This window comes from Myxocyprinus asiaticus, chromosome 9, assembly GCF_019703515.2.
Source record: "Myxocyprinus asiaticus isolate MX2 ecotype Aquarium Trade chromosome 9, UBuf_Myxa_2, whole genome shotgun sequence".
Lineage (NCBI taxonomy): Eukaryota > Metazoa > Chordata > Actinopteri > Cypriniformes > Catostomidae > Myxocyprinus > Myxocyprinus asiaticus.
This window is the reverse complement of record NC_059352.1, coordinates 5,395,428-5,418,877: the sequence shown is the minus strand read 5'-3', so window position 1 is coordinate 5,418,877 and position 23,450 is coordinate 5,395,428. Positions and strand designations below refer to the sequence as shown.

Genomic DNA, 23,450 nt, shown 5'->3' with positions numbered 1-23,450 from the left:
AAAGAACGACTCGTTCGAATCGGACATCACTAGAAATGGCAGTGCAAGACTGACAACACGTTTGTACCTAAACTCTACTTTAAGAAACTACAGAAACGTATTACAAATGTTCAACAAATGAACAAAATTGTGTTTAGCGAGTTAAAAATACTTTGGTTTCCCATATCAGAATTAGTTCAAGAGCTTTTTATTAAATGTATCAGACAAGATTGCTTTGCTTGAGCAAATATGTGATGGGGAAATTTGCTCTAATAAATGCTCCAGTGCGAATAATGATTCATTTAAAATTAATTTTTAGGTCATAGTATCTGACATTTGTCAAGTAGAACTGCAGTTGCTAGAAATATTAAAAACAGCATTTTGAAATCTTGGCATAAAATAAAACAAGGTTTCTAGTGTGTGTTGTTTATACAGGTTAAAGAGCCAAATAACGTGATTTAATGACAACAGTGATTCTGAAAATTGTCATTGTGCAAAATCTTTAGACATAGTAGACTTGCACTACTGTTTAATATATTTATTTTATGCTATTTTATTATGACCTAGGAAAATCATAACATATTGATGAGGCTGGATAGTATAAAAAACTCATTTGTGGTTTGAAAACAGCATTTTTATTGTCAAAATGTTCTTCTATTTACACTATACAAACTAAATATTCATCAAAAAAAGCAGTTAACATTTATATACATTATATATGAATGCACTAAACAACATATTAACTCAACTGCATCAATTAAATAGGTGTTATTTGTTGGTGAGAATAATTTTTTCAAAACAATAAAATGCAAAACTCTTTCCATGTTTCAAATTAACATTGATTTTTGCACTGAAGGCTGTAACATTTTTTTTATTTTTTTTTTTTATAATCTTATTGAAAGGAAAAATGCAAGAATATGTGTGCCATACAAAATAAATGGTCAGTACTTCTTTGTGGAAAAGTTATATAAAATGGGCAGCATTGAAATAAATAACCTTGACAGAATTTCAATAGCTTTCATTTTTGCAGTACACGCCATATGAATCACAATACAGAATTTTCAACATTCAATACTCGTGAATTTATCTTTTAACCAAAGCTACTTTGGATGGCGCAAATGTAATATACCTAGCAAGGTTATACTGGACAAAATAATACTCAAAAAAAAAAAAAAAAAAAAAATATATATATATATATATATATATATATATATATATATATATATATATATATATAACTCACATTGTATGTACCATAAGCACTTTAGTGATCAATGTCTAAAAGAGTTTCATAGGAGGCACTTTTTCTGTTGGATTTTCTCCTTTGAAAAATACTTTAAAGAGTCAAATTTGTATCAGTTAACAACATTATGAAAACAAAGCAAAAGTTGTTTAACAAACATCATTACCTTCTTTAAACACTTAAATTATGAGCAACAATGTGGCAGCTAATAGAAACATGACATTGTTTTTCTGACACCAGCATAATTTACTCTGTTTTGATGTTTTATCTGTAAAAGTTCAGCTTGTTTTTTGTTGACAGTGCAAACAGAACTTTCTATAATGTTCTTTTGAAGTCATGCTGTATGCACCAATGTCATGGCAATTAATGTATTTCAAATTAAATTAACAATTATTTGATGTTTTTCTATATCTAATTAATAATATTCTGATGTTATAAAAATACGGTGTTGACATTACAAAGGCGTGTTAATGTCTGTTGCAGGATTATGTTTGTTTATGGTTTGTAATGTCTGCCACTACCAGACCAGCCAGTTAACACCTTTCACATAATATTCAACTTGTAGATATATTTTTACATTATAGTGACAGGATCTAAACACACGTTATTTCTTGAAAACACTGCATGAACCACTGACTAAGAGTTATTTCAAACACCTCATAAGCCAGAAGCCATCAATGGTTTTCGAACTAAAAATAAAACCTGATGTTGTTTAAAAGTTTCTCCATTTCAACAATACTCAGATTGCAAGAAACGTTACTGTAAAACAATGTTAAACAACACAAATGCGAAATAAACTTTTACAACAGTTTTCATGTGAGCAGCTTCCAAACGAAATCACTTCAACTTTGCATAATATGATTGTTGGAATTCTAATACAGGGAGATTAAGTCTGTTTCGGGTCAAATATATGTTTAATGTTTGCTCATGTCCTGTATATCTAGCGTTTGCGTAAATGGCCTCAAGCATGCTGAGCACTCATTTAGCCACCATGATTTTTAAAGCAACACAAACAAAAGCGTTTTCATTGGAAGTACACGTTAATACCGTAGCATACAGATAAATGCTCATCCAGTGAACTGCAGAATATATTTGATACATTTAAATAAATATGTTTAACACAGCTTAAATCTCGATCTGATCAAGGCATGCCTTGCTTTTTTCTATTTCTACTGTGCATACTTTAGGAAAAGTGAAAATATACTTTATGACAGATAGATTATAAAAATCCTTTGCTTTGGCACACTGAAATTGTGCAGTATGATAAACTGCACTCTCACTTCACCAAAAAAGACCACAAGTTACCGGAAATAGTTGATAGCATGACTTCTTGATTGTCCCAAGACTACTAACAAGTTACCAATATACCAAAGTAACCACACTCACTTCATTCTTCTCTCAGAAATAATCAAAACATCTGCAATTTCTCTGTTCTGTGTAATATGGGCAAAATATTACTCAGATTTAAAAATCTGATATGTATACATGTATATATGTACATAACTATTGCGCCTTTCTACAGTACTTTTGGTTAATCGTGTCATGTATAGGGCTTTGGGTTGATGAAGCAGAAAGAGAGAGTAAATTAAAAAAATGAAGTAAAGCAAACTTGAGCCATAATAGTGAATTTCTACAGGATAAGAGAAGATGCACTAACCCTTTAATAAATACAAAGATATACCAAACCTGACATGATTAACACATTTAAATTGTGGTAAAATTGCACCACTAACTTGAACTTGGTACTTATAAATTAACAACATTAGGCTGAATTGATCAAAGGCCTTTTCTGAATAATGGCAATTTTCCACAATGGCACTGAAAAATCTGTGGAAAATGTTGTTTTGGGTCCCCCTCACCTAGGTCATCCACTATAACACAATAAACATTATAGACAAGAAAAATAAAATAAAAAATAAGGACAAAAAAATAAAAGTCAAATCATCTTCCAGTATGTTACACCCCTAACTAACTCTCATACAAAGGCACATACACAAGCACACATTCAGAAGAGTTTGTCCCCTAGTGGCCGCCCAGAGCACTGCTGCTGCCTGTTGTCCAATCAATGATGATGAAGCTCAAACTCATTATCATAAACAACACACCCAGTCCAGCAAAACAGGCAGCCTGAGAGAGAGAAAGAGAGAGAGAAATATAAATACATATACATAAATATATATTTAAAAAAAATAAGTCTAAAATAAGTATCCAATGTTGTATACAGTAGGCTATCCAGTAGTCCTAATTAAGTAATTCAGATACCTGAAAAAAAGAGACTAAAGTAACCCATTATTAACCTCCTGAGACCCCGTGTCCACATGCGTGGATATTATGTTTTGGCTTCGCTAAATGCAACACATAATTTAATTTCATTTAATCCAACTGATCTCAGTTCAGGAGACTCTGTGCTGTCAGTAAAGGGTTCAACTTCTGACGTATGGAGTCATGTGACTAAACAGCATGGCGCCGACCACAGTTTGTCTTCAGGAGAAACGCCAACAAAACTACATCTGGTAAGAAACCTAATTAAGTTTTTACATTGAAAGCTGTTCGAGTCAACAGATTATAGTCTCTAGTTTCATCCGATATGCTATTTTTTCCATTTGAGCGATTTATCGAGAAATGGCACGCTGTTCAACACAATGACCACATTTGTGGCTGTATGTACTGTGCATTATCACATTGACAATCAATGGATGCATCCAAAGACTGGAAAATGTTGCTTTCAGAGTACTTGGAGTTAGGATGAAAATAAGGTGCATTTCAAACTGGAGGTTAAGCAAGGGAGCATCCTGTAGCTCTCTATGCAGCTAAATGCATTCAGTGCAAACTTCCTTTTTATAGTTCAGTATTCAGGCTGCAGATGATGTTTGCACCACTCAACATGTTTGGCAGACATGGGACAATGATAATCAGTACATAGATTCAGAATTTATAATGTATAATTTTATTTTAACACGGTTGGCAGTGATTGGATGATGCTGGCCAATACACTGAATCTGAATGAATTATGCTAATTTCTGATGTAATGTCTGTAATGTCTCAAACATGAATAACCAACAATCCTAGAGACATAATAAACAATTTGATTTGAAAAAATCTGGCTTTCTTTAGTAATGGTATTATTTAAAATTTCACAACTTAGTCCTGTTGTCCACATATGTGGACATCAATATTTAGGAAAAGTATTTGGTCTAAAAAATTTGCGTTGCATGTTTCTTAGGGGCTAATAGTTACAAATCAAAAGGGGGAATGGAAAAGCACTCAGGAGGTTAAAAGTATGAATAATTGCACACTGATCATAGTCATAGAGTATGTGTTAGGAAATATGGCCTATTCACTGAATCAGTGTGTTGTTCGATCAATTAACTTCTGATTCGATTCAGACAGATTCATGATTCGCAGATGGTTTGCAGTAATAGTGATGTCCGTTTCAAGACAAATCATTCTATTGGGTCTGTTCTTTGAACTTAAACACTTTGTAAATCAATAGACCGTGATGATATAGAGCCAAAGAAGCCACTCAGCCAGACTGAATCACAGCCTACTGGAATAAGATGACATAAATCTTGGATCAATCTAATTTAAACATCTGTCGCTGCATAGACAGCAGTTTTCAAAATGTACTTTCATCTCTTATGGGTGAATGGACAGTAATAAATCATACAAACAGAACTCACAAAGATTTTGGGGGCAGAGCGCATTGGCTCTTTATCCATCGGAACAATCCGGATGTAAAAGACGGCCGGGAAGATGAAGATCAGGCACGGAGCGGATGTTGCACCTACAGACAAGAATGAGCAAATCAGCTTAATTAAATTAAATCTGACACTAATAACATGATGACAATTACAATCAGAACCAGCAATTTTGTCCTTGCTGATGAAAATGAGATTGGAAAAGTTAAATGAGAAGCCATAATTTGGGTTGGACAAAAAAAACAAAAAAAACAGTTCAGTCTTATTTTTATGGCCATCAACAAATGGAATAGGAAGTTTTCTGTTAAATAAAATAAATGAATGGGTCAAGGACAAATAAGAATGTCTAAGATGATGATAAAATCTAGTTCTTAGAAATGTAATCTCTGCATTTATGTTTGTTTCTTACAGTTTAAAAAAAGTTGATATATTATTTTCAACTAAAATGTAAATTAAATTAATTGAAAAATGTCAAGTGGTGTAACCATAAAGTATAAAGCAATACATATTGCACAGTATATGCACATTAGTGTAAAAAAAATATATATTAGGAATTAATAATTTGTGAAACAGGAATATCTGGGGTTTTCTTAGGGTTATAACAATTGACATTTGAAAATCTTAAATAATCTTGCCATAAATATCATAAAAAGGCCAAATGATCAGATATTTACTTACTGACTTTATGACAACGTTTTTCAAATATTAATATTTTAAAACAAAACTGCTTCCCTTTTGGCTTTCAGCTTTTTGAAAACACAATTTTACTTTATTACAATATCAGGAAAGTTATACATCTAAGAAATTTTGATTTTAAGCTCAGAAAAAAGATCTAAATAAATTCTTAAATTATAATTAAGAAATCGAAAACTTGTTCATCATAAAAGAGGTGTACTGAAATTATTGTCAGTATGAATAGCATTTTTAATGCAATTTTAAACAACTAAATGTATCTATTTGAAATCTGTTAATGTTTTGTTTTCCTCTTTATAATAAAGGAGTTAAACCCTTAATTTGGGTTTTAAACTTTGAACTCCAACTAGTTTTTTTTCTCACTATATGGGGTAAATAAACAACAATATTGACTTAACAACACAACACTGTCTCTTCATAAAAACAACAGTCACATTTGAAACTCTTTTCAAGGCCAGAGAACATTTACAAAAGCAAGCACATTCATGTCAGTGTCCATAACCTGTACTGAGAACGTAAAATCAACAATGATGCCAACATGACGACCCTAAACAGGGTCTGGGTGTATGCTGTGGCATTTCAGACATGTCATTAGACTCTGGCGCTAACAGAATTTTTTGGCGTTGGTTAAAGGATCTCAACCACAATAGAAACCATGTTTGTCCTGGCCAGAGAAGGTGCTCTTGGGTCAGTGATGACTGACAGACTCACCGATGATGCCAAAGATGCCCAGAATGTTTGGAGCGAAGATGACCAGGATGTTGATGAAAGTGAGGAGGATGAGAGCTATGGTGACGTGTCGGATCCAGCTGAATGCCTTTTTAGAAAACAGCATCTCCTGAATGGCTCTCCGAACCTTTGAGAAAAGAAAAAGATTAAAGCTTGAGAACAAAAAATGTTCAACAGAACATCATAATATACAGTTGTTGGTCAAGGGGTTCAATGTTTTAAGGTTATTCTTAGGAAATTATTCCATTTGTGCCGGAAAACATCTGGATTTTTTTTAACCATTTCAACACTTTGAGAAAATCATATTTTCCCATCTCAGGACCAAAAACAAATGGCCATGGTCGAAACAACCATAGACATTTCAGATTAGCGGTCAACAAGCGGTCAACGTTTTTCACTGGTCGATTCCACTCTTAACCACATTCCTAAATACAGTATGTGGTAACAGCCCTGCAAAGTACCAATAGTTATTATCGTTACTAATGTTAAGCCTAACCGTAAGCGCTAGATTATTTCAACCCCATCACCGCAAGTTTGGAATTCATATAGTTATAAATGTAAAAGGTAACTGAGTAAATTCTGGTAATTTCACTCAGTTTCAGCATGCCTTGCAATAAATCAGGTATTATTATTTAAAAATATTAATATTTGCATCCAAAACATGTTTTGTGGCAACGCTGTTACATTCAAACTATCAATAATATTGAATGTTACAGGGTTGAAGATCAGTGCAAAAATGCTGCATGTGGCCTTTGCTACCAAATATCAGAGTGCAACACAACACATTATTTAAAGTCAATACTTGTGTGCATTGCGCCAAGAATGACTTTTTTTCTGTAAAAGTTACTGTGATTTTTTCCCATAACAGAGTTGAATTGCTCAGCCTGACAAGGCCAAAGTGATACTACTGTAAAATAAAATATTGTAAAAGACTTCTGTTTAAATGATGAGGTCAAAAATATGATGTCAGAGATCAAACCATTATTTAAAAGGGAGAAGTGTAACAGCATAACGGGATTGATTCTGTACAGAAAGCCAAATCTGCCTACTCTTTTAAACATCTCTTATGTTATATGTTATATATGTTATATGTGGTTACATCCTTATAAAGTGCCAATAGTTATTCATCATTTCTAAACCTACCCCTAACTGTAAAGCACTACATTACTTCAACCCTGTCATCGTAAGTTTAAAATTAATATAGTTATAACTTTAATAGATAACAGAGTATATTCTGGTAATAACACTCAGTTTCTGTGTGCCTTGTAATAAATGACACATTATAAATCCAAAACATGTTTTGTGGCAACCCTGTTGCAGTCAAAATGTTTTGGAGTTGAATGTTACAGGGCTGAAGATCAGTTTGCTATCAAATATCAGTGCATCACATCACATTATTTAAAGTCAATACTTGTGTATTTTATGCCTAGAACAACATTTTCCTCAAAAAAATAGATTACCAAGGTTTTTGTTTTGTTTTTTTGTCCAAATCAGAGTTTGACAAGTCCAAAATGTAACCATAATTACATACTTTGAACCATGAGGTCAAATAATGTTATGTCACTCCCTTTTATATGATGTTTGAAAGATCAAACCATTATTTTAAAGGGGGAACTGTCACAGCATAACAGGGTTGAACAGAAAATGAGGAACGTTGCATTTCAACATGTTTCATATTAACATTTTGATCTCATAAAACTCACTGGGAACAGAACGATGGGCACAGTCAACGTGACGGCAGTGAGCACAGCCAATCGCACGCACAGGATCAGAGTGTCGTAAGGGTCGATCCTGCTGTATGTGTGCAGAAGTTCTGGTTCGACATTAGCTGTGTAAATAAAGGGATGTTCATCAACTTAGTATGAACTCAGCTAGCTGCACCTAAAATAGCATACACTTACAATGATGAATATTCATACAGATGAATATACTGAGCAGTACATTTAGAAAAAAACATTTCAGGGCAGTATAATACAACTATTCAGGCATACTGGAGATTTTGGAACTGATACAAGGGTAAGAAAAACTTCTATAGTATGAAACTTCAAGTATGTGCCTTGTGTGTTCGGCCCCATAGGTATAGACATGATTCATAAGCAAAAGGCTAGTTATGGGCAAATGTTTCGTTAAAACTTACTGTAAAATGTGAGGTAGCCAAAGAGGGCCGCAAGGAAGTACATGGTGAACATGATCAGGATGGAGATATTGGAAATATGCTGCATCTTCCTCTGAGTAGGACTGCAAGGAGAGAGGAAGGTGTGAGATGTTTGTACAAAACACAGGATTCAGTTATGTTGCTACTTTAATCCAGCGGACTCACTTGCGAAGTTCAGTGTAGATGGGCAGAACTTCAGGGTGGCACACAAAAGCAAAAGCCAGTATAGGGATGGTATATGCAGTCTGTAGAACAACAATAGCATGACTTTACTTGCTTTATTCATATTGTGCATATCTTTAACAGGACTTTTGACAGTGCATTCTGATACTTCTAATTGTCCATAAACCCACTATGGGCCCACTTCATTAACCCTCAAACTCATCTGTAACTTCAATACATATGTAAGGTGAAATCTAGATGCTTATTCTTTATAAAACTACTTTTATTTTATTAGGAATTTTTAAACAATTTATATTTCTTTTATTCAATTCTGAAGAGTTTCAGACACACTGAAAATGGAGGACTTTTGGGTGACAGTGTAAAAAAGGCTGTATAACAGGTGATATTTATAGTTGTCTTACTATGTCTTACTATTATTGTTGTATTACTATTATATTTACTATGTTGTCTCAACAACCCTACCCATACAAACACACATACATATAAGTACAATGGATTAGGATAAATGCTTTTTACCAAAAAATTTGTTATAAACTTGTAAAAAGATAACCTTATGTATTCTATCTTGCACTACATTTCTATATTACTCTAAGCTGCTATATTTGTTGTTTGGAGTGTTGAGGCGTAGTGCAAATTGAGAAGTTGCATGTTGCAACACACAAACTGAAGACACACTGCATCCCCCTGTGTTGCTGCAGTGGCGTGGGGTATAACAACGATATAACTGTGCTTTTTCCGTGTGGATGACCCGGGTTCGATTCCGCCTTTTGCCCCAGTTTTTCCCATCCTGTTTCCAGTTTTCACTCTTACTATTTCCTTTAATACTACTTTTAATAATAAATAAAAATGAATATATAGATTGATTTCCTCGCACTGTTTTGATCACGGTGAATGTCGGGGAGTTGAGAGAAAGGATTGATCCGGGTAAAATTAACCATGGTTTTACAATAGTAATATGGTAGTAACCAAATTGTTTGGCAGAAGCCATCGTTTTATTGCAATTAATCATGGTGTTACTACAGTAATATGGCGTTAATATAGTAACCATGTTTAATTTTGTGCTTACTATGATTTTACTACAAAATACCATGGTTAAGGCAAGATTAGGGTTAGGTTTAGGGGTTTGTGTAGGGTGTCTGAGGGACTCTAAATAAACACAATAAACAAGCTGCAGTGATGGTATACTGTATGTTTATATATATATATATATATGGGTGCAAATTGTACCTGCCACTATTTGCAAATAGCACCTAACTCTATTTGCACTTAGGGCAAAGAAGATGCTTTTTGTTGTTATTTACACTTGCAAATAGCCCTTTGCCTTTTAAAAATATTCAACTAAATTAAAAAAGGTCAGTTCACATGATAGAAGACACCTTAATTGAGGATTATCTGGAGTGGCAGATCAAAAGGAATAGTTCACCCAAAAATGAAAATTCTCTCATCATTTACTCACACTCATGCCATCCCAGATGTGAATGACTTTCTTTCTTCTGCAGAACACAAATTAAGATTTTTTATAAGAATATCTCAGCTCTGTAGGTCTTTACAATGCAAGTGAATGGGTGCCAAAAGTGTAATGCCCCAAAAAGCACATAAAGGCAGCATTAAAGTAATCCATAAGACTCCAGTGGTTTAATCCATATCTTCTGAAGTGATATGATAGATGTGAGTGAGAAACAGATCAATATTTAAGTCGATTTTTGCTAGAAATTCTTCTCCTTGACCAGTAGGGGGTACATGCATGAAGAATGTGAATCACCAAAAACACAAGAAGAAGAATGTGAAAGTGAAAGTGGAGACTGACTGGGCAGGGAGAATTTATAATAAAAATTGACTTAATATTGATCTGATTCTCATACACACACCAATCAAATCGCTTCTGAACATATTAATTTAACTACTGGAGTCTTATGGATTACTTTTATGCTGACTTATGTGATTTTTGGAGCTTCAAAATTTTGGCACCCATTCACTTGCATTGTATTGACCTACAGAGCCGAGATATTCTTCTTAAGCTCTTCATTTGTGTTCTGCTGAAGAAAGAAAGTCATAAACATAATAAGGGTGAGTAAATGATGAGAGAATTTGCATTTTTGAGTGATCTATTCCTTTAATGAATGTCATACAGAAAAACATGTAGTGTTAAAATGTAAAAACAATAACCAATTGTTTTTTACTTTAAAAAAGATCATATGGGTCTGTTTTTATCAATCCTAATCTTTTTTATTATTATTATTATTATTGTGAAACAATGTTTTAATAATGAATGCTAGCTTTTGAGGCCCATAGTTAAAGGTCAGCATGGTAAGTATTTACATACCACATTTACATCCCAAGTCAGTTTTAGAAATTGTTTAATCCTCCTTGAGTTTTTAATAAATAAAATATTTTTTTTAATTAATTTTATTAAATCAGTTTATTACTTAATATGAATTTTTCCTGATTTCAACTTAAAGCTGTGCTCAGTAATTTTTTCCTCATTAAAAGAGTTTAACTCCTAAAGATGTGAATTGTAATTTTGCAGTATATGTAGGAAATCATGAACACACACATTAAAATGAAGACTACAGTCATATCAGTAACCTTATAAAAACTGTTTAATTCTACATGGAGAGGGTCCGCACATGTTAGAATCACATGACCAGCCCAATACTACTCGCTTAATCTCAGTAACCGTCCTAACACTAACCTTTCACTCACTGATTAAAGTAATCATGGCGGACTGTGAATACAAAATTTCTCCAATGGCATCTGAAAGTGAAAACTATTGATTTTAAATTATGCTGCATCCAAGCCTCTAGGTGTCAGTGTAAGTCCAAGATGACACAAAGACAAAAGTAACTGAGTGCACCTTTAGTGATTTTTGCATAAAATAGTGTTTCTATCTTTATTTTTCACCCTCTCTTTTCCTAAAAAATCACTTTCTTATCAGTATTTTTGTCATGTTTTCCAAGAAAAATATCTAAACATCCTTAAAACAAGATCAAATTTTCTTTGATACAAGATTAATGATTTTCTTCTTTATTTTTCTTACCCACATTGGCCCTTAGTTTCAATAAATTAACTTTTTTCACTCAGATTCAGAGAGTAAGTGTTTTCATACAGCTCTCTTATCCCAAAATATTAAGGAGAATGTTATTCCTTATGATATGGCTCCTATCATTATGTATGTCAAAAGACAAGCAAATATTCTGCTTCTTTGTCTTGTACCTGTGAGTTTACAGTGAACATTTGAGGGCCACAGTGTGATTCGTCCATCTCGTGTCCGTTATTGTAACTGTGTGCGTGGTTGACTGTAACGTTTGAATGTGCGTGCGTGCTATTGTGTGAGAACTCCTCAAATGGGCAAGGAATCTGGAACTTCTTATAGATGACCTAAGAATAAAGAAGTATATATTCTTATTAATAATGTTTTTTCCCCCTCTTTTGGAATCATATCTGTACTCAACACAATGACAATGATGATCATTATGATGGCAAATACTTACTGCACTAAGGAAGAACACCATGCAGCTGAGTGAAAAACCACTAGTGTAACCAAGGTAACCTACAAAATTCAATATAACAGGGCGAGTCAATATGTCGTCATCATTTGAATTTCATATTTATGCACACAAGGCTGCATATCAGCTATAAATGTGTGAAAAGACGAGTGAGTTATCGCTCATCTCACTTAATCTCTACTAAATCCGGTCACGAAACAGAAATACTCGTGAGGGTAAACTTGATTAAATTACTAAAAACTGTGCCAAAACACCAAAAACAGACCTCCATGTGTCTGAAAAAGGTCATTGCTGGTATATTAGCATATTTTAGATGTTACTTTTGCTGTTATTTATTAGTTTCATGTCACATTATGTCATCTGAGAACAAAATGAGCTATTAAATCGGTTGAACTGATGTTCTGTAATATGAGCGATGTGTTTAACTGAGTCAAACATAAATGGGGGGGGGGGGGGGGGGCCTATGAAAGACATATTGATTGAAGAAACAATCTACTCACCAAGTTGTTTCATCAAAGCCAGGGGCAGAATTATAGAGAGAGAGACAAGCACCACCAAGTACTTGCCATTGAGATACCATTCCCTAGAGAGACACAGAGAGATAGATGCTTTGAACCAGCAAATAGTAAATAAAATATAACCTAAATCACATCCTGGGAACCTAAGCTTAATGCAAATACATTACAGTAATCTTACTGTGAAGTCACAGTATACAGTAATTATTTCATTATAAAAAATATACTACTTAAAGGGTCCCACTTTATATTAAGTGTCTTTAACTACTATGTACTAACATTAAAATATATACAATATGATGTATATATTGTGTAACTAGAAGTAGTCCTGCAAAATTCTCACAAGATTCAAATTGGCTCCTACAGAGGTTGAGGTACGGGTAGGTTTAGGAGTAGGGGTAGGGTTAGGGTTTAGATTAGGGTAAGGGCTGGGTTAGGGGTTAGATGTAGGTGTTAAGGTTAACAGTGTAAAGGCCCGTTCACATCAAATCCGTGACGATCTTGCTAGACGAACGTCTGACGGAAGGTCTATTCGCACCCTAACCTAACCCTAAAACTATTTCACCCCTGTACAGAGGTGGCGCTGTTGCAGTGCTGTTGTTATACCAGTCTCCTGTCCTCACCCTTCAGCTGTTAGAGATTAATATACTGAATGCTGTTAAAGCATTTATTTACCTACTTTGGCAAAACTGTTCCATTCATCAATTTTCTTTCCATGGTGTTGATGCATTTCGAGGAGTATATAATCAGTTTTTTATGCGAGTGAGATGAGTAAAGAGCACTGTTTCATATTTATTTGCACATGTATTTTGCTACAAGTAAGGGAGGGTAGAGTCACATGGGGTAACCTCCTCGTGGTCGCGATTAGTGGTTCTCGCTCTCAATGGGGTGCGTGTTAAATTGTGCGTGGATCGCGGAGAGTGTCATGAGCCTCCACATGCTGTGAGTCTCCGCGGTGTCATGCACGATGAGCCACGTGATAAACTGCGCGGATTGATGGTCTCAGAAGCGGAGGCAACTGAGACTTGTCCTCCGCCACCCAGATTGAGGTGAGTAACCACGCCACCACGAGGACCTACTAAGTAGTGGGATTTGGGCATTCCAAATTGGAAAATATACATGTATATATATATATATGTATATTATTAAAATATAAGTACCTATAAGTATGTATAGTACATATAAATAATGTACTACTTATATTAATTTATTAATAGCCAGGACTCAGTTGCAACAAACCTTTAAAGTTAAGAAAACCCTTAGAAATAATGTCTTTACAATTAGTATTAAAGGGGTTTCGGTAACACTTTACAGTCAGGTTATATTTTTAACAGTAGTTGATGCATTAGGTATTATGAACTATTAATAAACAATATTTTAGAGCATTTTTTACTGTTGTTAATGTTAATTTATCAAAATACTATTTTTTATTGTTTGCTCAGCTCTTAATGCATTAAATAAGATTATTAAGCTCTGTAAATGTATTGTTCATTGTTAGTTCATGTTAACTAATGCAGTTAACTACTGTTAACATATACAACTTTTAATACTAAAATGTACTCGTATATGAAATTAACATTAACCAAGAATAATAAGTGCTGTAAAACTACTGTATGTTAACTAATGTAGATAACTAAGGTTAACAAAAACAACCTTATTGTAAAGTGTTACCGGGTTAAGGGCTTTGTTGCAACTGGGCCCAGGAATATACTGTAAATTCACACTAAAATGTTTTACAATATGGTGTTCTACGTAACTTTCCATTCCTATTTTAAAGTCACTCTCCTTTTCTTGTTTCCCATGTTGCTCTGTCTCTCCGACAGGCCACCTTTAAGCATCTTCAGTTCTCTGTCTGTGAAAAACATTCACACTATTCCAGAATCTAACTGTCTCACTCCATCCGATCCCAGATTGAGTCTGAATTCTGCAAATTCTCTTGATTTATGGCATGGCACGTTGTGTTTTCTACGACCGGTGGCGACACAGAGCATGTAATACTGCCCAAAGCAGACTGCAACATGGCGCAGTTCCCTCTCCTAGCTAAAGTCACCACCACAAAAACACGCTGGCAGAAGAATGGAGTCACAAGGTGTAAGGACCAGGCCTTGTTTGAGAGCTCTCTATTTTCAGACCCTCACCGTACCACTCCTCTCGTCCCCGGTCTCCAAATACTGACAGGGGAGGTTGGCGTGCCGATGACCTCTCATGCTATATCTAGACAGCTATACGTGGAAACGACACATCATTCAAACATTAAACAAGACATCTATCATTAGGGGCATAAAGATGGCACTAAAATAGAGGCGGGTACTTTTGCGAGGATGTGTAGGTGTAAAGATGAATTTACATGCCAGCTTTTGCATAGAAACAAGTCAATGGTGAGATACAGTATATGTGGTATCTGTTATATACTGTATTCATATTTGAAATGTGTAACACATAAAGGACGGGCAAGGAGGAGGCGGGAACCAGCAGAACAGTAAACATAAAGTTTAATGGTAAACTTAAAACCAACATAAAAAAACATGCAGCGCGGCCGTGTGCATCTCTCTCTCTCGAACTGGCACCTCCGGCCAGCCCTTATCTCGCTCTTCCGCTGATTCAGCGTCGGCCGTGCTCCATCACGGCCCGACCACGCCCTCCTCCTCGTCACACTCCTCCCCCACCCGATTCAGGCCGGGGTGCCACTGGTCTGACTAACCCCCCCCCCCCCCCACCCCTTCTCTGGGGGGGAGATGCTGCCCTTCCGGCCATTCGGTCAGCCGGTGGCCCAGCCCGCCACCTGTGAACCGGGGGGAGAGACAAGGGGAGGCGTGGGGAGAGGGAGAGGGTGAGCAGAGACACAGAGAGAGAGAGAGAGAGAAGAACTTGCTCGCCGGCTCCCGGACGCACTGTCGCCCGGTCCTCAACCGCTCCTCCGCCCTCTGGCGGACACCAGCTCGCTCCTCCCCCGGCAGATGGCAGCGAGTCCCCTGGCCCCTGGCGGATGGAACCACTCCTCCATTTCTCAGCAGATGGCCGCGGTTCCTCCGGCTCTCGGCGGCCGGCAGCGACCCCTCCGTCCCCGCGGCTACTCCCCTGGCGGATGGCAACGGTGAGAACAGCGCATCCCACCTCCCTCCCAGGTTTCGGCACAACTGTAACACATAAAGGACGGGCAAGGAGGAGGCGGGAACCGGCTGAACAGTAAATATAAAGTTTAATGGTAAACTTAAAACCAACATAAACAAACGTGCAGCCCTGCCGTGTGCATCTTTCTCTCTCGAACGGCGCCTCCAGCTGCCCCTTATCTCGCTCTCCCGCTGATCAGCTGATTCAGCGCCAGCTGTGCTCCATCACAGCCCGGCCACGCCTTCCTCCTTGCCACCAAATGTGTATGTACATAGTTTGTATGATATATAAGGGATAATGTATAGTCAGCAGGGTGATTGTGACGCAAAGCGCAATATCTAGGAATAGCTGAATTACACCTTAGATTTGCGTCAGAACCTGTTGGTGTTTATTTTGGAAAAAATGACTGCTTGACTGCTCCTTGTCCTTGTTACAAAACAACTTGACAAAAAAATTAATAAATAGACATGAAATATTGATTGCGTGTGAAATGGTGTCGTAATCAGACGAGGTTTTTAAGGTGAATATTAAATGGAGGTTTTAATGAGTAAAACGTACCTCCCTAACCTTAAACTTTAACCTAAACCTAACCAATAGTTTTCTAAATGCAAATGAGATGTAAACAAAACAGACTTCCTTATCCTAAACCAATACCTAGACCTAACCGATGGTGTGGAAAAAGCAAAAAAAAAGCACTTTTTCTGAAGCAACCATGTCATTTCGTGTCGCTTTCTATGACAGTCCAACACTCTACCAGGTGAGCTATCGTGGAAGTTAATTACATTGGTATATGTGTGTAAATGTAGGTGGGTCTGTAATACAAGCATTAAAATGTATCGTTTTTCAAATGATGCGTTATAGTAAAGTGGATATAGCAGTATGTGAGTAATAGGGTGAAAAATAAGTGTTAATGAAGTCCTAAACAGCCGTTGTGATTGTGATTTGTGTGAAAATGAATAAAACGCACAGTTGTTGTAGTGCCTCTAGTGTTAATTTCACCAGGAAAGTGTGGCAAAGCGTAGAACGCAGCACATAAAACTCAGTTTGCAAAAATGTTGTTGTATTAACATTCATTCTAAGAGTCTAGCGCTGCGTCCATATATCCATACTTCTCAACTATATAGTATGCGAAAAACAGTATGCCGATGTAGTATGTCCGAATCCTCAGTATTCATGAAGCAGTACGCGAGAAATACCCCGATGACTTAATATTTCAGGCGAGATTGACTGGATACTTAACGTTCCCATAGTCCCTCGGGAGCTGAAGCGACATAATGTTCAAAAGACTGGATTTAAATGAACGCTGGTGAATCGTGAGGCAGACGGCTCTTCTCAACTGTAAGTGCTATTATACCAAGATAACTGTTCCTTGTGCTTAAATGGTGCTTGTTTAACAAAACCAAAGCAGATAGTTTTAGCGGTTGTTTTTATTATGTCATATATTCGGGTCAAGAGATGATGCCAATGATGAAGAATGTCCAAAATCTATTCATACTACTTGCATGCATACCTAAAAGAACGTACTGTTTTGATGGCAGATAAGTGCGTCCTTGAACAAATACAGTACATACTGTGAGTGTGACAGTACATGGTTTCGGATGCAGCTTAGGTTGTCCCAGACAGTAAACAGAGCATTGCTATGCAACAAGAATAACTGCCAGCTATGGGTGCTGCGCAGTGATACAAATATTAGCTCGGTAAAGAGGTCATAGAGGTTATCGAGGTCATATTCATTTTCTTGAATAAAGCTATTGCAAAATCAGCATCCAGAAAGAAACAATTTGTTTTATAATCAGAAATATCAGACTGCTGGATGGCGCAATTGACCAATCAGAATCAAGTATTTCAGAGAGACGTAAAAAATGTGCATAAAATATGATATTATGGATACATGATATTTAGTGACATGGAATGCACATTTTGTTATTAGTCAATATTAGATGTAATTTTAATAATCAGCACTGATCAGGCCGATATTGGAAGATTATAATATGAGGAATTGTTTTTGTTTTTTTAAGAATTCAGAAGTCTAATAAATTATTTCATGAGACTCATGATTGTTATGAAAGCATACGATAAGGTTTGGTGAGAAACAAACCGAAATCGAATGTACAGTTTCGTAAAACTGTTGATTGACCGTTAATCTCCTGTGCACGTTTATGATAGGGCATGAGTGCAACAGTTCACGCAGCCCCATCACGACATTGGGTTGTTCAAGCAAAAACTTGTTTGTTATCTAAAAACAGGTCCACCACAGCGATAGTGACAAAAGAACACAACACAGCTGCACACAAAACAGAGAGCAGAACTTACTAAACATGTCTGAAGAGTTTGTAGTCGAAGAATTGATGCATTTCTATGCCCAGCCTTATTTTTTTGAACTGGAGTCAGGTCTGGACTTCTGAATTATACTTTTGTGTCCTTTTGAAGCTTGAAGAGGTAGTCACCATAAACTACCATTGTATGACATCACTGAGCACAACGTTTTTTCACAATTTCTCCCTTTGTGTTAAGAAAAAGAAAGAAAGTCATATAGAGTTATAACAACACAGGGGTGAGTAAATAATGATTGAATGTTCAGTTTTGGGTGAACTAATCCTTTAACTAAATATATTGTTAATGTAAATATCAATCTGTATCAGGTAACATTTTCTTTGTTAGGTGTTCTTAACAGAACGATGTCTCAGGAGACAAAATGTACAATTAATCTGATTAATCACTGATTTTTTCACAAGTTCCTTAAACTTCTACCAATTTTGATCTATTGAGTTAGTTTTGAAAAGTCTTTTCTTGATCATATTAAATTAGGTGCAAACAGACTAGATTTGTACATTTTCTGAAGAAATGCAAAACTCACTGCCATGATGCCAGGGCATTGCTATGCTATTGCTATGGTGTTCTGAGTAGTTTTTGTCAATGGGAAATTTTTCCCCCATTTTATCCTTCTCCAGGGCAAAATCATAATTCTGATCACTTAGAAAGTATTAGCACACCTCATCCTCAACAAGCAGCATGATTTGACACATTTGTCCTGCATTGTAACACAAACGCACCATTGTTAAAATAGCAAGAGTTTGTAGTCGAAGAATTAATGCATTTCTATGCCTAGCCTTATTTTTTTGAACTGGAGTCCTCAATCAAACAGAAAGAGATGGAGTAGATGGGAATGTCTGTCACCTCTTGTCCATTCTGAACCGGTGAGTATTTGTGACAGACCTGAAGAGAGTGAAACCTCCTTAACCTTAAACTGAACTTAACATAGGAAAGATACCTTATATCGCGTGTCGTTTGCTGTCAGGTTAGGACACGGTGTAACTGAGGCTGCCTGTAGCCTCCTCTATGTTTCTGTTTGATTTCTGAATACTCCGTTCAAAAAAATAAGGCTGGGCATAGAAATGCATCAATTCTTTGACTACAAACTCTTCAGACATGTTTAGTAAGTTCTGTTCTCTGTGTTGTGTGCAGCTGTGTTGTGTTCTGTTGTCACTATCACTGTGGAGGACCTGTTTTTAGATAAACAAAACAAGTTTTCACTTGAAAGCTCCAATGTCGCGAGGGGACTGCGTGAACTGTTGCTCTCATGCCTTATCATGAACATGCACAGGAGATCAACAGTCATTGAACATTTTCATTAAATAATACATTCAATTTCAGTTTGTTTCTCACCAAACCTAATCATATTCCTTCAGAACAAGACATAAGTCGCATACAATAATGTTTTGGACTTCTGAATTATATTTTTGTGTCCTTTTGAAGCTTGAAGAGGTAGTCACCATAAACTACAATTGTATGACATCACTGAGCACAATTTTTTTTTCACAATTTCTCCCTTTGCGTTAAGAAAAAGAAAGAAAGTCATATAGGGTTATAACAACACAGGGGTGAGTAAATAATGATTGAATTTTCAGTTTTGGGTGAACTAATCCTTTAACTAAATATATTGTTAATGTAAATATCAATCTGTATCAGGTAACATTTTCTTTGTTAGGTGTTCTTAATAGAACGATGTCACAGGAGACAAAATGTACAATTAATCTGATTAATCACTGATTTTTTCACAAGTTCCTTAAACTTCTACCAATTTTGATCTATTGAGTTAGTTTTGAAAAGTCTTTTCTTGATCATATTAAATTAGGTGCAAACAGACTAGATTTGTACATTTTCTGAAGAAATGCAAAACTAACTGCCATGATGCCAGGGCATTGCTATGCTATTGCTATGGTGTTCTGAGTAGTTTTTGTCAATGGGAAATTTTTCCCCGGTTTTATCCTTCTCCAGGGCAAAATCATAATTCTGATCACTTAGAAAGTATTAGCACACCTCATCCTCAACAAGCAGCATGATTTGACACATTTGTCCTGCACTGTAACACAAACGCAACGTTGTTAAAATAGCAAGTGCTTTCAAACAGAAAGCTAGCTAGCAAAATTATTTACGGCAAGTAGTCTTAAAATTGTCTTAAAATGAAAATGATTTCTTTGTTGCGCATAGAATGCAATCCTCACATTTTAGGACTTAAAACTTGTTACTAAGGTTGACAAGTCCTTAGTATAAGGGCTTAGTATAATGCCTAAAGTATACACAATGCGTTCTTTCTGTTCTTACAAACCCGCTGGGATGGGTCTGTTTGCAAAATTTGTACACTCTCACATTACCAATGTTTATATTCGATAAAGCTAAACAAGGAGCTAAACTAACCCAAGAACGCAAGCAGCAGACCTTAGCTACAGCCCAATGTTTGTTTTTAGCCACAGAAAACTAGTTGTGCCTCCTGATGTCAGCAAGTTACATGGTCACCACGTCAATACTGTTGTTTAAAGCAGCTGTCACATGCAGAAGGACAGAGGTGTGGCGGGAAAGGGATTGAATCGGCCAGTCAGCTCCTGTTCTATTATTAGCTGACCAATTCAGGGTTAAAGGCAGCCACCACACCTACCCTTGATGTCAGGCTGACATTTTTGCATGTTGGCCCTGGTAGATGGTATTTGCCCTCAACGGTGACAAGAGGATGTCAGCTGATAATGAATGCATGTGTGTTCGAACCAGTGGCCAGAACAATGTACAATTCACCAAGGAATCATGAATAATTAACTTTTAGCTCCCAAATGGCACTTCGAGGCAAGGTCAAGATTTTCTCATTTAATTTCAATATTTCACAATGACACTCAAAAGCACTTACCCTGAGTTTGTATCTGCATTCAAAAATGCCTGCAGCACCAGAGGAAACTCTGACTTCACGATGTATAGATAACTGGACATGGCTATAGGAATGACAAAAAATGTATAATATAATTAACATGAACTAAAGAATGCATCTTCATGTTTTCATGTTTTATTCTGATATTGTTAACCTGGTACTTTTATTGAGTAAATATCATATTGTTTTTTAAAAAATGCTCAAAATGTTTCTTTGTTCTCGCAATTCTTTATCGTCACCAAAAGTAATATGATTGTTTGTTTTTTTCCTTTGTTTTTTCTTGTTTTTTTTATATTTTTGTCTTTATTGTTTCTTCATTTTTATTTTTATTTTTAAATAAGAATAAGAATTATTTTCATTCAAACCTTGATTTATGGAAAATAATTTGTATATGCCCTAATTTTTTTTACTGTCCCACCACTAATATTTTTTTTATTATTATTTGCTTCAATTTCATTTTTGTGTGCAAATTTATAAAATATATACCGTATATATACACTATCTATCTATCTATCTATCTATCTATCTATCTATCTATCAATCACACTGTGTGTGTGTGTGGGCAGGTTTAAGTGGTTTACGAGGACTATTTTTTAGGTTACAAACTGGTAATTCCAAGGGTATTATGCTATAAATGTGGTTTATGAGGACATTTCTAGTGTCCCCATAATTTAAATCGCTTAAAAAACATACTAAAGGATGTTTTATTAAAAATGTAAAAATGCAGAAAGTTTTTTGTGAGGGTTAGGTTTAGGGGTAGGGTTAGGGGAAATAATCTATAGTTCATACAGTATGAAAATCATTATGTCTATGGAGAGTCCTCATAATGATAGCTGCACCAACATTTGTGTGTGTGTGTGTGTGTGTGTGTGTGTGTAAATAAAATATTCACACTTGCAAATGATAAAAAGCAGACCTTTTAATGTTTTTATTTATTTTTTATGACAGTTTCAAGTACTTTAACCCTGTAAAGTCTGACATATGAAAGAACTGTCAGAAAATTCTAATTTTTTGACATTAATTTTTTTTTTAGTACCATTAGACAAACTATAAAAAGTATAAATAAAATCCTAAAAAACAAATTTGCGCACGTGTTTTTATGCATTGTTTTTGATACATTAGGCTTTAAAGTTCATTATCCTCCTAAGACCCGTCAATTAATTTTTGTGTACGACATTTGTTATTTAATTTGTTCTTATCCCATACATGCTACAGTGGTAAATGTTGGGGTATTATAAGAGGACTCCCTGGGCTTTTCAGAGATACCAAATGTTTGAGATTTTGGCGATGACAAATGTATCATAGTTCAATTCAGCATATCAAATACAATATGAATAAAATATTATTTTTTCAATAAATAATTTTGTTCATATGTATTTTATGCACAAACACTATATTGACATTTTAAAAAGACATTTAAATTGTAAAACTTTTTTCGCTGGGTCTCAGGAACTTTTGGTAAGATGACATTATAATAGCTTGTAATGTAAAACAATGAGATCTTTATGACAGAGCAGGCTGCATATATGAAAATACACTGAAATATTAGTTCACACTTTAAATATATCTTATAAAAAGTATATGTCAGAATTTTCAAAGCTCTGTAAAAAAATGTGTTTGTTTGTTTGTTTGTTTGTTTGTTGGAATGATGATTCAGAGATACAGTATACCTCAAAAGCCTGTTGTATCATATTTGATACATGGATTTTAATGGGCTTTTTAAATAAAATAATATACAAAATTTTAATCAAGCACAAGGCGCTTATATTCAGCAAATACTCATTTTAAAATGTCAGTAACAATATAATCATTACTGGCATTTTTACTTTATTACAATTAGCAAATATTTCACATAAAAAAATGAGTGCATGCAAAAGCGGACATTTTTGAAAATATATTTCCATCAAGAAATGCCTGGAAACGTCCACCAGGTGGCAGCAGACATCTAATTAATTGCAAACAACAGGATTTTCTGCAAAATATTTCTTATGTTAATGACGCACAAAAGGAATATAAAGATGGAAGCTTTATGTTTCTATATGTCGAAATATGTATTATTTTGTCTTTTTAGTGTCATCATACAGTATTTTCACTCATTTGTTTTTGCTTTCTGTTTATCATATTTAGCGTTCATTTTGGTTGTTGTTCAAAGTGCTGTAGGTGATTTCTTTATGGAATCGTACACCAGGGCGAGATCCCTGTTTATCCTAAATTATGCCTATGCCCCTCCCAAGCGCAAGTAAAGCATAGGATCGAATTGTATCGCCATGGCGCTAACCCTAAACCTAGCGTAAAGTGCTGGAACGGCTATCTTTGGAGTGTTTTGAAAGAGGTGGTGTAAATTCAATGGCTCTGTCTCGTGGAAGTTCCGGATTGGCTAAAATCGCTTACAAAACCTTTAAGATGCAGGAATGTTCCCTGTCTTGGAATGTTAATGTGCA

The 23,450-nt window shown here is 35.5% G+C and overlaps 1 protein-coding gene across 3 annotated transcripts in view; it reads right to left on the bottom strand.

Annotated features, from left to right (window-relative positions):
• Positions 1-591: 591 nt before the first annotated feature.
• The window catches only part of LOC127446292 (sodium-coupled neutral amino acid transporter 3-like), a 46,873-nt gene continuing 24,014 nt past the window's right edge, over positions 592-23,450 (bottom strand). For 2 of the 3 annotated variants that reach the window (XM_051707093.1, XM_051707094.1), the window contains 10 exons: positions 20,992-21,073; positions 12,687-12,769; positions 12,172-12,230; positions 11,894-12,058; positions 8,663-8,742; positions 8,480-8,580; positions 8,046-8,170; positions 6,325-6,469; positions 4,903-5,006; positions 592-3,349 (listed from right to left, as the gene is read on the bottom strand). In XM_051707093.1, coding sequence (XP_051563053.1) covers positions 3,245-3,349; positions 4,903-5,006; positions 6,325-6,469; positions 8,046-8,170; positions 8,480-8,580; positions 8,663-8,742; positions 11,894-12,058; positions 12,172-12,230; positions 12,687-12,769; positions 20,992-21,073 — 1,049 coding nt within the window. In that variant the 3' untranslated portion in view covers positions 592-3,244. Of the gene's footprint in view, positions 3,350-4,902; positions 5,007-6,324; positions 6,470-8,045; positions 8,171-8,479; positions 8,581-8,662; positions 8,743-11,893; positions 12,059-12,171; positions 12,231-12,686; positions 12,770-15,593; positions 17,913-20,991; positions 21,074-23,450 lie in introns of those variants that run through there. The other variant, XM_051707095.1, reaches the window with a different exon arrangement.